The sequence below is a fragment of the Sorex araneus genome, chromosome 3 (genome assembly GCF_027595985.1).
Source record: "Sorex araneus isolate mSorAra2 chromosome 3, mSorAra2.pri, whole genome shotgun sequence".
Taxonomy (NCBI): Eukaryota; Metazoa; Chordata; class Mammalia; order Eulipotyphla; family Soricidae; genus Sorex; species Sorex araneus.
Window position 1 is genome coordinate 229,780,096 of NC_073304.1, and position 13,762 is coordinate 229,793,857.

General features: G+C 40.5%; 1 protein-coding gene across 4 annotated transcripts in view; it reads right to left on the reverse strand.

Annotated features, from left to right (window-relative positions):
* ABCA5 (ATP binding cassette subfamily A member 5) overlaps window positions 1-13,762 on the reverse strand; it is a 98,652-nt gene that overhangs the window by 16,125 nt on the left and 68,765 nt on the right. For all 4 annotated transcript variants that reach the window (XM_055133603.1, XM_055133604.1, XM_055133605.1 and 1 more), the window contains 6 exons: window positions 12,508-12,678; window positions 10,863-10,976; window positions 9,322-9,456; window positions 7,536-7,610; window positions 6,307-6,398; window positions 392-518 (listed from right to left, as the gene is read on the reverse strand). In XM_055133603.1, the coding sequence (XP_054989578.1) occupies window positions 392-518; window positions 6,307-6,398; window positions 7,536-7,610; window positions 9,322-9,456; window positions 10,863-10,976; window positions 12,508-12,678 (714 nt within the window). The remainder of the gene's footprint in view (window positions 1-391; window positions 519-6,306; window positions 6,399-7,535; window positions 7,611-9,321; window positions 9,457-10,862; window positions 10,977-12,507; window positions 12,679-13,762) is intronic.

The following is a 13,762-nucleotide window of genomic DNA, read 5'->3' on the forward strand; positions in this document are numbered from 1 at the left end:
ACCACTAGAAGTGATTCCTGAGTGCAGAACCATGAGTAAGCCCTGATCATTGCTGGGTATGACCCAAAAGCCAAAACCAAAAAATGAAAGTGAACTAAAATGATTTTTTTCCCAAAGAAATATTTTTTTTCAATTGATTGTTCTTAGAAAATGGTGTCTGGTTTCACACCTGTAAGTGGGAGACTGCTCTTTGTACATTTGTTTATTTTGCATTTTATTGAATGAGTCCGATCAAGTTTTATTTCGATCATCTTGTGGTGATCCTTTCCTCACTACACCGCAGCCCAGTTCTCACCTTCCTTCACTGCAGAATGGGCCGCTAACCATTCTGCTCAGTCCTGTGGGGACTGTCCCCTTTGCACACTTCACTCGACAATACCGTCTGGATTACCTCTTCACAGCACTGGCAACTCATCAGCTCCTTCACCTTCAGTCTTTCTGCTTTGACATCTTCATCCTCATCTTCATTGATTGGAGGGTCTGGAAACTTCCTAGTTTTGGGTTTTGTTGACAGGGCCCTAAACACACAAAGTTTTTCAAACAATTAAGAGTTTCGAACAATTAAGATTGTAAGAAATGTAAACACCACACTGAGCAAAGACTGAAAAAGATGCCAAATATGGGACCTAGAGTTTTAGAGGTGAATATGAGAGCTGTGTTTAATTTATTGACACGGTTGAGATACATAATCTAAAACCATTCTTTTATTCAAGTCTATTTTTTAAATCTTATTAATTTTTTAAATTGGATCACAGTGAAATATACAATAACAAAGTTGTCCATGATGGGGTTTCAGGAATACAATGTTCTAATACCTATCCCTTCACCAGAGCACACTTTTCCATCACCAATGTCCCCTGTTCCCAGTTTCCCTCCTGCCTGCTCTCTCTCTCTCTCTCTTACTCTTTCTCTCTCTCTTTCTCTCTCTCTTTCTCTCTATCTCTCTCTGTCCCTCTGTCTACATCTCTGTCTTTCTCCTTCCTTCCCTCCCTCTCTCTTTCCTTTTGGCTTATTTTTTTATTTTTATTTTTTTTGCTTTTTAAGTCATACCTGGCGATGCTCAGGGATTACTCCTCGCCCTGCAACTCAGGAATTACTCCTGGCGGTGCTCGGGGGACCCTATGGGATGCTGGGGATCTAACCCGGGTCGGCTGAGTACAAGGCAAACACCCTCCCTGCTGTACTATCAGTCCAGCCCCTCTCTTTCCTTTTAGGCATTACGGTTTGTTATACAAATAGTGAAAGGTTATCAGGTATATCCCTTTACTGACTTTCAACATTTAGTTCTTGTCCAGAGTGACCATTTCTAGCTATTATAGTGGACCCTCTTCTAGCCTAACTGCCCTCCACCCCCACCCCCACCCCAACCCCGTATACTGTGGCAACCTTTCAACCAGTTTAAGAATATTTTTATGACCAGTTTATGTCAGGCAGCGTTTTCATGCAAAGATACAAAATTTTTTGTATTTTTTTTTAAATATGAATCATTGCCTCAAAGAACTTACAGTCTGCGTATAAATGAGCTCCCCCAACAGATCAGATGCAAAAGGGCAGAGAGAGAAACTCTGGGCTATGGAAGGAAGAAGATACAGGAAGGAAACGGAGATAGAGATGAACAAATCTCAAAATAATGCTGATGGGTCTGGCTTTGGATTAATGTGACTTTCTCTACCCCAGAAAGGCCCCAAAGGGAAAGCTACAGAGTGAGAAAGGAAACTGACTGAATAATATCCCTAACTAGACAAAGTCAATGACGATTTTGAATAGCTGCAGAAGTTCTTCTGGGACTAGGAAAAGTCAAAATTGATGGAAGATGTGAATAGCACTGGAGCACTGTCATCCTGTTGTTTATTGATTTGCTCGAGTGGGCACCAGTAATAGTTTCATTGTGAGACTTCTGGTTACTGTTTTTGGCATATCAAATTCACCACGGGGAGCTTGCTAGGCCTCGCCAGGCGCGTGGGCGGGATACTCTCGGTAGCTTGCCGGGCTCTCCTAGAGGAATGGAAGAATCGAACCCCGGTGGGCCACGTGCAAGGCAAATGCCCTACCTGCTGTGCTATCGCTCCAGCCCAGAAGATGTGAATAAGTGTGCATAATTTATAATAGTTTGTTTTCTGAGATGGCAAGGCCTTCTACTAAGAAGCAGGAACAAGTTGAGGTAAGGTAAGTTTGGAAGCGTGAGGGCTACAGAGACAGCTTAGGATAACTATTTAAATCAAGGGAGATGCAGCAATGGGAAACAAATTATCAAATGCTTCCTTTTCAGCAGGTCCGACTTTAAGCGGGAGAAACTCCAAACAATAATAGTGAGTTTTGTGTTGAAATACGGAATGTAATCAAAGTAAAGAGAAAGTAAAGTGAAATTTATCAGCTACACAGGTGGGGTGGGGGGCTGGGGATGTGGGGGGGGCAGGGGGGGCTATACTGTGATTCTTGGTGGTGGAGCATGTGCACTGGTGAAGGGATGGGTGTTCGAGCATTGTATAACTGAGACTTAAACCTGAAAGCTTTGTAACTTTCCACATGGTGATTCAATAAAATAAATCAATCAAGGGAGATGGGCCCTGGCAGCCATGCTATCAGCTCCATGCATTGCTTCACTAATAATAATAATAATCGCAGAGACACCAATCTGTGAAAAATTTCAGGTACTCCAACCCTAAAGTCTCAACCTTGCTGCCGCATTCCACAGCGTTCCAAGTCCAGCAGGAGTACACCAAATTAGACGGGGAAGTAACGCAGGAGCCAACTAAACTCAACAACAACAAAAACCCAGTCACACAGAAGGCCTAACTAGCAAGAACCAGTTTAATTAGTCCTCAGACAAGGATTTAACGATCCCGTGGTGAGACAACAGTTTTCACAAATTTTCTTTTACTGGAGTATTTTTTTTTTTATAATCCCGTAGCCATTTCATTGTAACAGGCAATATAAAATAAACTGCGCCTGCGAAGGAGGCAGGCTCGGGGTGGGGGCAGGAAAACGGGGACAACGGTGGAGAGAAGGTTACGTTGGTGGTGGGATTGTGTCAGAATATCCACAGTCCATAACAACTGTACTAGGAGCAACACTGTAAACCTCAGTACTTAAACAAATTATTTTATTTTTATAAAAGAGATAGGAACATACCAAATGGAATAATGAGACAGGATTACCAAATAGCGTTAAAAAAAAAGCTCAATTCATATTCGGGATAAATGTCATTAAACTATATACTTCATGTTATTTTTCTCCTGCTTATAATTATCACTGTCACTGTCATCCTGCTGTTCATCGATTTGCTCGAGCGGGCACCAGTAACGTCTTCATTGTGAGACTTGTTGTTACTGTTTTTGACATATAGAATACGCCACAGGTAGCTTGCCACTTATAATTATATTTCCATTTTTTTTTTTAGTGGACAGTGCAAAGCAGTACAGAAAATGGGGCTGCTGAAAGCCTGAAAGCCTCAAAAAGTGATTAACCATGTGGAAAGGCTGGTTAGAGAAGAAAATAAAGGTAGGCATTAGCTAATGCATTTGAGAGAACGGGGAAAAAACTCAGGCTCATAAAACGCAGGCGAAAAGAAATCCCAGGGTCATAAAACGCAGTTGAAAAGAAAACTCAGGGTCATAAAATGCGGGAGAAAAGTCCCAGGGGACTAACAAGAAAGATGGAAAAATAAGATTACCGTTAGAGTTCAAGATTATACAGTTACAGATTGCACAGATCGTAAGCGCATGAATAGTACTGATGCAAAAACATGGATCCAGTGGAACAGACAAAAAATTCTGATTTAGAGAAATTCAGACTGGAGCGATAGCACAGCGGGTAGGGCGTTTGCCTTGCACGAGGCTGACCCGGGTTCAATTCCTCGGTCCCTCTTGGAGAACCCGGCAAGCTAGCAAGAGTATCCCGCCCGCATGGCAGAGCCTGGCAAGCTCCCCGTGGCGTATTCAATATGCCCAAAACAGCCACAACAGATTGTATCAAAATGGAAACGTTAATGGTGCCCATTCAAACAAATCAATGAACAACGAGAAGACAGTGCTAACAGTGCCAGAGAAATTCAGAAACTGAGGGATGAATGCTGAACCACCCCCTAAGGCAGGCAAGGAGGAAGCAGAGACACCCAAGGCAATGTTCTCTATGATGTGAGGAGCACACAGCGAGGAAGAACTCTTACACGTTTTTGTTTTTTTTGCTTTTGGGGTCACACCCGGCAATGCACAGGGGTTACCTCCTGGCTCTGCACTCAGGAATTACTCCTGGCGGTGCTCAGGGGACCATATGGGATGCTGGGAATCGAACCCTGGTCGGCCGCGTGCAAGGCAAACGCCCTCCCCGCTGTGCTATTGCTTCAGCCCCCAGAACTCTTACACGTTTATTGACGCTTTCCTGATGCTTCTATATGTCAAAATTCTGCAAGTGATTTTTCTTAAATGTAAGACTTTAAAAACTCAGAACCCATTTCATACAAATAGCTACAATTCAATAAAGTTACTTCTTCCTGAAATTTAAAATAACCTTTAAATAGAAAATGCAGATTTGGAGAAAATATTTTCCAAGTCAACTATCTGATGAGAGATTTCATTCTGAATCTGTAACTCAGCTTCTGAAGCCAATGTAATTTCTTTTTAGTGGGAAAAGAATTTAAACTGACATCTACCAAAAAATATATGTACACACATATACACATACAATATGTGTATATATGTAAACATACACACATACCTATATATGTAAATATATTTAATATATATTAAATACATATGTAAATATATTTTACATATATGTGTGAATATATACATATAAATATGGTATGTGTGAATATATATACAGATACAAATATCTATATGGAGACAGAGAAGAAAACAATGAAAAGACATTCGCCATCATGCATTACCAGGGAAATGCAAAAGAAAACAGTAAGACATCTCTTCACAACCACTAGAAGGGCGCTACGCCTAGCACGTCTGACAGAAGGGAATGCTGTATCCCGTACCCGCAGAAGGAAGGAGGCCCAGGGGCTGACGGGGACAGCGTCTGCCTTCTAGCATCTGTTCCCTATGAGACGCGCACTTGTCAAACCCTCTTGGCGGTCATCTCAGTAAAACCATTGTGTTGCTGAAATAACTAAAAGCTTTTTTTTTTTTTTTACTCAAGTTGACAGTCTTTGCGATACAGCCATACAATAATATTACTCGGGAGGAAAACTGGGAATGAAATGCCACTACGAACTATGAAGAGGAACAGTCTAAACCACCCCCAAATCTGCATCTTTCATGCAAAGATTATTCTGAACTAGTTTTTTTTTTCTTTTAAGTAAAAACAGGTTTTATTTGGAAGCTCTGAGGAAGGCGGGGTTGGGGGGGAACAAGGGAGAGGGAGAGAGACAGAGACAAAGAGAGACAGAGAGACAGAGAGAATAACGCTTCCCCAGAGTGCGGAGAGAGCTCCGGTGCCCACCCCAGTGGTGACATCAAGCGGGTACCCATCTCAAGAGGGGAGGCTGGGCCAGGTGTGCCCAGATGCTCAGACACACGGACCAGGCAGACACGTGCTTGAGAAGTGCATGTGCCTAAGCTGTTGTTTTTTTTGAAAGAAGCAGCAGACCGAGAAAACTTTTAGAAAGCCCATATAAGTCACTCGTTTGTAAGACACATTTACATTACTTAGGAAAGGTTTTTGTGTAAGGCTCTCTCTCTCTCATTCTCTCTCTCCATCTCATTCTCTCCCTCATTCTCTCTCTCCAATGGGGCAAGCAAAGCCTTAAATTTCTATAAAATCATGTGGTTTTCCTCCTGAACTGGCCTGCCCCCAAGTATATAGGAAGAACATATATAATATTATATGAATAGATATAGCATATCCAGAAAGTATAAAGATCACCAACCTTATGCCAATTTTCTCCCATTAAACATTTTTTTCTATTAAAGATTTTTATTGTAAAGTATCTTAGCCAAGAACTCAGAATGATCAAAGGAAAATTATATTTGCTCCCCTATAGCTGCACTAAGGATGCTTGTCTTCAAAAATCACATGCACATAAGTCCACACAACCCAAAAGACTATATAGTACATAATTCCATTTATATAAATGCTCACACTTTGAAAATCTTGATAAGGACTTTAATTTTTTTAAGTATATTAGTGTCGTACAGGGTTGGGGGGGGGGGTCAGGGGAGGAATATAGGGAAATAATAACAAGGTTCCTTTGGCATTGATGGAAATGATCTAAAATTTAGATTATGGTGATGACTACACAACTCTGTCAACATACTTAAAAATATTGAAACTTGAAAAAAAAAAGAGAGAACTGACCTGAAAAAGGGATCCTTTCTTATTAATCTGCCTCCATATTTTTTCTCATAGTATTGTAAAATGAAAATCCATAGCACACACTGTATATAAGGCTAAAAGAAAACACACGAACAGTTCAATATCCATTTTTTAAATACCACCAGACTGAAGGCCACATACAGCGGGTTTCCTGCCCTCGAGAGAAGACAAAAACAAAACGAATCACAACATTTTTTGTTTGTCAAGTAAGTTAAGAATAAATTGGTCCTACAAACCCAGGCAGAGAGGGGGGGAGGGTGTCTGCCAGCAGTGCTCAGGGGGGCCCTGGGGTGGGGGGATTAGTCTGCATCCCTAGCCTAGGGGGCTGCTTCCCCACCCTCCCAAAACAAAACTGCAGCACTGCACTGTCCTCCCCTTGTTCATCCATTTGCTATAGCAGGCACCAGTAACGTTTCGATTATTAGGCTTTTTGTTACTGTTTTTGGCATATGGAATACGCCACAGGTAGCTTGCCAGGCTCTGCCGTGTGGGCAGGATACTCTCGGTAGCTTGCCGGGCTCTCCAAGAGGGATGGAGGAATCGAACCCGGGTCAGCCCCGTGCAAGGCAAATGTCGTACCCGCTGTGCTATATCGATCCAGTCTAAATCCTCGAATGTCTTGAATCCTCTGCGTTATTTACTGGTTTTCAACTTCATCCAATTTTTTTAAAAAAAAACTTTTATTTTTACTTCTAAGAAATTCACAATTACTATTAAATAAAATTGTTAGTGAAAAGAAAAAAAACCAAGTTACTAAAAAATTGCCATGTTCAATAAATAAAAGGTATGACCACCAAAATGCACATTAGCTCCATGAATGAACATATTTTAATTTCATGTGCCTTCATGGTTGGGGGGTTTTTCATGTTTGGTGTGTGTGTGTGTGTGTGTGTGTGTGTGTGTGTGTGTGTGTGTGTGTGTTTGGGCCACACCCTACAGAATTCGGGACTCCTCCTGGCTCTGGGGGATCCCTCCTCGCTGCTGCTGGGGGAATGGGGATACTGAGATACAGCACGGGTCTGCTGCGTGCAAGGTAAGGACCTTCTCCACCGTACAAACTCCAGTCCCTACGCAACTTCACTCATATGCATTAGGATAAACAACAACAACAACAACAACAAGCAAACAAACAAAAACCCCAGAAATCTAAAAGCAACCAAATGACTCTTAAAGTAACATGCGAGCACACTTAAAAAGAAAAAAAATCTTACCGTTATAACTGCCACAACAATTCTGGCCCAAGCCTTACTGGGGTCCTCAGTTCTTTGAATATTCTCCCAAGAAATCTAAAACAAAACAAAAACATGTTTGAAAATGTGTATGCGGCTGGTATTGTGAGATATGTTTGATCCTTTATTCCTGGCATAGAATTTCTAACGCTCTTGGAATTCCTGAGTGACGGGAATGACTGGGGTATCTTTCATGATTTAAGATAAGTCCCTTCAGATCACAGCTGAGTTTGCATTTGTGACGTGACTCGCAGACGATGGGGGCTGGTTACTGGAGGAACCACGATCCGGTCAAGGGGTTCCAGGGGGCTGGAACTTTCAGCCCTATCTACTGCCCCCAGGAAGGGTTTATTCAGGGTTTGGGGAACTAACAGAGTTTCCAGACACATTTCAGCAGAGTGGGGAGAGCTTCCCCAGATGGTAACTGCATCCAGTGCAGAGTGGGGAGAGCTTCACCAGATGGTAACTGCATCCAGTGCAGAGTGGGGAGAGCTTCACCACATGGTAACTGCATCCAGTGCAGAGTGGGGAGAGCTTCACCCGATGGTAACTGCATCCAGTGCAGAGTGGGGAGAGCTTCCCCAGATGGTAACTGCATCCAGTGCAGAGTGGGGAGAGCTTCACCAGATGGTAACTGCATCCAGTGCGGGGAGGTGAGGACACGCTTCAAACTCCAGGGGACTCCCAAAGCTCCAACACTCGGAGCCCTTCTGGGTTTGCCCCCTGGTATCGTTAACTCTTCTAATAAGCCAGCCTGGCACTTAGAAGTCCCATCGCAGCTAATCACGGAATCTGAGAATGGGGTCACTGAGCACTGGACTGCAGCCTAGTCGGAGGGAAGTGCGGGTATCCTAGGGGCCCACTATTTCCAAACAGCATCAGAAGCACGGGGCAGTCTTGCGCTTCATTAGACACTCAGTGCTTCAGCTCTGGGGCTCTTGCTAGTGTCAGAATTGCTTTGCAGGGACAAAAGAACTCCACACATTAAAAATCAAGAGTGCTATTAGTAGTAATTTCCCTTTAGCTACAATGCGGGGACACATTTGAATGGAAATGAGAGAAATGCATTTGACTCAGCAAAAAACTATTCTCCATAAATAAATTAGTTATTATATCCTATTCCCAACTATTTTTTTTATCTTTGGATGTATAAATTGAATATTTAAACTAAAGCATAACAGAGGTGGGTGACTAGAACCATCCTAAACAATAACATTATTTTTCTAGTCGCATGAAAATTCCTTTCCATATCCAGACTTAATAAAACCAAACTATTTTATCTTTTCTTATAAAAAAAAAAATCTACTACTTTTTTTTGGTGGAAGAGGCACACTCTGGAAATTTCCTAGGGGTTATTCCTGGCTCTGTATTTAGAAATGTCTCCTTGTAGGCTTAGGGGAGCATATGGGACGCCTGGGATCAAACCCGCTATACCATCTCTCCAGCCCCAAATCCACTATTCTTCATTTTCTTTAATGCCCTTCCTAGTACATTACATTATTTAGTCCTTGAAAAGCTCCTCCAAATCAAACATTGAGTGAAGTCAAATGATACTTAGAATTTAGAATTCATTTTGAGTAACAGAGAAGAACATAATTCTTCTCCCTTAAGACTAAGACACAAATAAATGGCTGTGTTCGTAGTATTCAAATCAAACCCTAGCAGCTAAATGGTTTGCTTTTTTTTCTTTTTTTTAACTAGTCTTAGTACAAGAATTAAGATCTCAAATTAGGAAGAATTTATACTATTTAAATACAAAAAGACCTACCTTTATGAAAGAAATCAGACAGCCCAGAAGCGGATAGATCGGAATGAATATGCAAAAGGTAGCATGAAGAACAGTTGTAGCCGTGTGGTCCATAAAGAAAGTTATTTCTGTGACTGCAATGCAAGCCAGTGCTAACTAAAGAAAGGGGGAAAAAAGTGTTTAGGAGTTTCCTAGAAACTACTACCAATTTGCTTCTATTTAATTTTTTTTATTATTGAATCACTGTGAGATACACAGTCACAAAGCTGTTCACAGTTGAGTTTCAGTCATACGATTTCCCACCACCAATGTCCCCAGTTTCCCTCCCGCCACTCCTCCCCCCAGCCTGTCTCTAAGGCAGTGCTCTCTTAACTCTCTCTCTCTCTCTCTCTCTCTCTCTCACTGCCTGCCTGTCTCTCTCTCTCTCTCTCACTGTCTGTCTGTCGGTCTGTCTGTCTCTCTCTCTCTTTGGGGGTTTCCAATACGGATACTGAGAGGATGTTGGGTCACACTGGGTTGTCCTTGCTCCTCCCGAAGGGAGCTGAGGGTTTACTGAGCCACTCTCACAACAGTGCAACTGAGGCACACCCAATTCCATCAGGCACTGACAATCCTAAATTGCTCTTCTCTTTCTTTATATCACTGGCACGGTCTATTTAGCAATGTCCTTTTTGTACAGACACAGGAAGACAGTTGATGCTACGCCATGTAACATGGGAGTTAACTCCCCCAAAATCAGACTTACTCCTGGACAGCCACAGTTACCTGACTTAAGTCTCAGCTGCCCTTCGCTCCTGGCACTCCGAGAACAGGGTTCTGGTGAGGGATTGGATGGACCCAGGACAAGCTGTGATACTCTGGCATGTGGGATAACAAGAGCTGATCCTGTTTGTTCCTTGACCGATTGTTGGCACACAGCTCTTATCCAGAGTGCTCATTTCCAACTATTTTTCTCTCCCTTCTCTAACCCACTGTCCTCTCCCCAGCACCCGAGGCAGGCTTCCAACCATGGGCCACTCCTCCTGGCCCTTGTTTCTACTCGGGTATTCGTCTCATATTGTGTTTTTTTTTATATCCCACAAATGAGTGCAAAGATTACTGATTTTATTCCTCAGTATTCATTATGTTTTTCTCTAAGTGAAACATGGAACCAGAAATGACAGCCAAAAAGCATCAGGATGCTGATCTAATTTGTAGTTGATAGTCTTGTCATGCAGCTGTTAAAAATTCTCTATATTATCTCCTCCTGGAATGGATGATGCAGAAGACACACACACACACACACACACATACACACACACAGAGACACACATTGCCCACATACAAATCACACATACCACTCAAATACCATACACAAACACCACACATGCCACACCACACACATACCACATAGACACATACCACACACCATATGCACACCACACATACATATTCACACACAGTCAGCTATCTAATGTCTGTACTCAAAAGACACAGAAACATTTTTAGTATAATTATGAAAGAGCTCATGACTTTCAGATAAACTTCTATAAAAAGTTGGCATAAAATAAAAGGTAACTTACCACAGAATAGATGAATGACCAAAATTCTTTGGTATTTAAAATTTTTTTAAAAGAGAAGGAAGCAATATATGTAAACAAAATAACTGAGGGAACATAACCAATTAAGCAAAACACCTGTGAAAAAATGAATCAATTTTTAATAGTTAGCAAAAGATGTGATACAAAACATTGGAAATACTTAAAATACTAAGAAATAATTCTCTTCAAATTTTATTGCTCAAAAAAATACTTAAAAAACTGTAAGCATTATTTATCTGAATTACTAACCACAATGATCTTAAGTCAATAAAATCCCTATTTTTTTCCATGTTTGCTAAATTTATTTATTTATTTATTTTAATTTATTTATTTTTAATTAGTGAATCACCGTGAGGGTACAATTACAGATTTATACATTTTTGTGCTCATGTTTCCCTCATACAAAGTTCGAGAACCCATCCCTTCACCAGTGCCCATTCTCTACCACCGGTAAACCCAGCATCCCTCCTACCCTCCCCAATCCCATCTCCCCTCACCCTACCCTGCCACTGAGGCAGGGTATTCCCCTTTGTTCTCTCTCTCTAATTAGGTGTTGTGGTTCATAATAGAGATGTTGAGGGCCACTGTGTTCAGTCTCTAGTCTACATTCAGCCCGCATCACCCTTCCCCCGCATGGCCTCCGACCACATTATACTTGGTGATCCCTTCTCTGAGTTGCCCTCTCCCCAGAATGTGAGGCCAGCCTCCAAACCACGGAGTCAACCTCCTGGTACTTATTTCTACTATTCTTCTGTTCTTGGGTGTTAGTCTTCTATTCTGTTATTCTATATTCCACAGATGAGTGCAATCTTTCTATGTCTGTCTCTCTCTTTCTGACTCATTTCACTTAGCATGATACTTTCCATGCCGATCCACTTATATGCAAAGTTCATGATTTCCTTTTTTCTAACAGCTGCATAGTATTCCATTATATAGATGTACCATAGTTTCTTCAACCAGTCATCTGTTCTAGGGCACTTGGGTTTTTTCCAGTAAAATCCCTATTTTTACCAAAAGTCAAAATAATCCCAATTGTCATTTAAATAAAATACCATTTGTAGTTATTTCTTACAAGTAAGATGCTCTTATCACTTTCACTAGCTAGTTACAATTTTACTTTTCTTGATCGACTTGACTTTGAACATTTTTATAGAAAAAATTTTGCCAATTTGCAAGGCAAAAATGAACATGTAAGTTCAGTGTGGTCTGTAGAAAACATTGCTAAGCTGATTATTAGCAAACCCAATATCACCTAGTTGTTTTTCCATTTTCCTAATATAAATCATTAAAATGGAAAGGGCTTATCTAAGTAAATATAGATGCAAATAATACCTTTCCTTAGAATTTTAAGCTATGTTTTAAATTATGTGTCAAAGGAGCTTATCTAGAGAATAAAAAGGAAAGTGTCTGCCACAGAGACGGGGGAGGGGTGAGGTATGCTGGGGACACTGGTGGTGGAAAATGGAAAATGTGCACCGGTGAAGGGACGGGTGTTTGATAATTGTATAACTGAAACTCAAACATGAAAGCTTTGTAACTGTATCTCACGGTGATTCAATAAAACTAACTAAATAAATAAATAACATTCTGTTCATAAATAGTCTAAGTAGAACAGATATTAACTTACCACAGAAAGGGAATCTGGAGCATAAAAATATAATCCATAATGAAATGCAAATAAACTTGCTAGCATCAAAATAAGAACAAGGAAAAATAAAGGAATATCGACAATAGCTTGTCCAATCCAATATGCAGATGGTAAAAGACCTGAAAGTTTTAGTTGAGTATAGGCTTTTATCTAAAAAAGGAAAATGGGAGGGAAAATGATGGCAATTGACAAAGAACTCTAGCAAATTATTATAGAACTCTCAACTTCACATAAACAAACGATACTTCTTGCATCATATTACAGTCTTGTGGATAATAAAAGCTGCTATGAAAACTAAATATAAATTCCATTAAATATAAATGCATCTCATTACTTCTGAGCGTAACAACTTCAACAAATTTTCTTAAATCAAACTAAAGCAATGTAGTAAGAAATTCTAAACTAAAATGAAAAGTATCATGGGATTACAGTGGTACAAATGGTAAGTAGTTAAAATAATGTATCTCAAAATCTGGAAATAAGAAACATGTTTAAACAGAAAAAATATTCTCAGGTTTTAAAAGTATCCTTTATAAAGGCACTAAGAAACTGCTAATCCTTCCTGGATTTATGTAGGGCTTTTAGCTCATGTGTGAAACATTTGCTAATATATTTAAAAGCTTTATAAAGTGCATAAAAGTTGTCATTTCCACCATAAGTAAATAGCATTCTCTGGGTATGCATAATAAAATGGCCATAATTTTATTTTCATGCTCACTATTTAACTTGAAAATTTTAAAAGCTTTTATACATACAGTTATCTAACAATTTTACTCAGTCAATTTCTGTCATTTACTATATTAAGTACATGTATGTAAAAGAACTAGCAGTGAGAATAGAAAAATGGAAAGATATGATAAAAGTGGACAACTTCCTAAAGTACTGAAACATAAACCAAGCCAAATAATTTTTTTTTTAACATAATCCATGTTACTTGCTCAGAGATTGTTGGTGAGAAAGTAAAACTGTATATCCAATTCAGCAAAAAGTTCAACAACTTCCTTTTTTTTTTTTCTTTTTGGGTCACACCCAGGGATGCTCAGAGGTTGCTCCTGGCTCTGCACTCAGGAACTACCCCAGCAGTACTTGGGAGCCCTATGGGATGCGGGGAATCGAACCCAGGTTGGCCGCGTGCAAGGCAAACGCCCTCCCCGCTGTGCTACTGTTCCAGCCCCTCAACAATCTCTTATAAAATGAAGCACGTAAACATCAGGTTCTCATCAGGTCGGGTTCT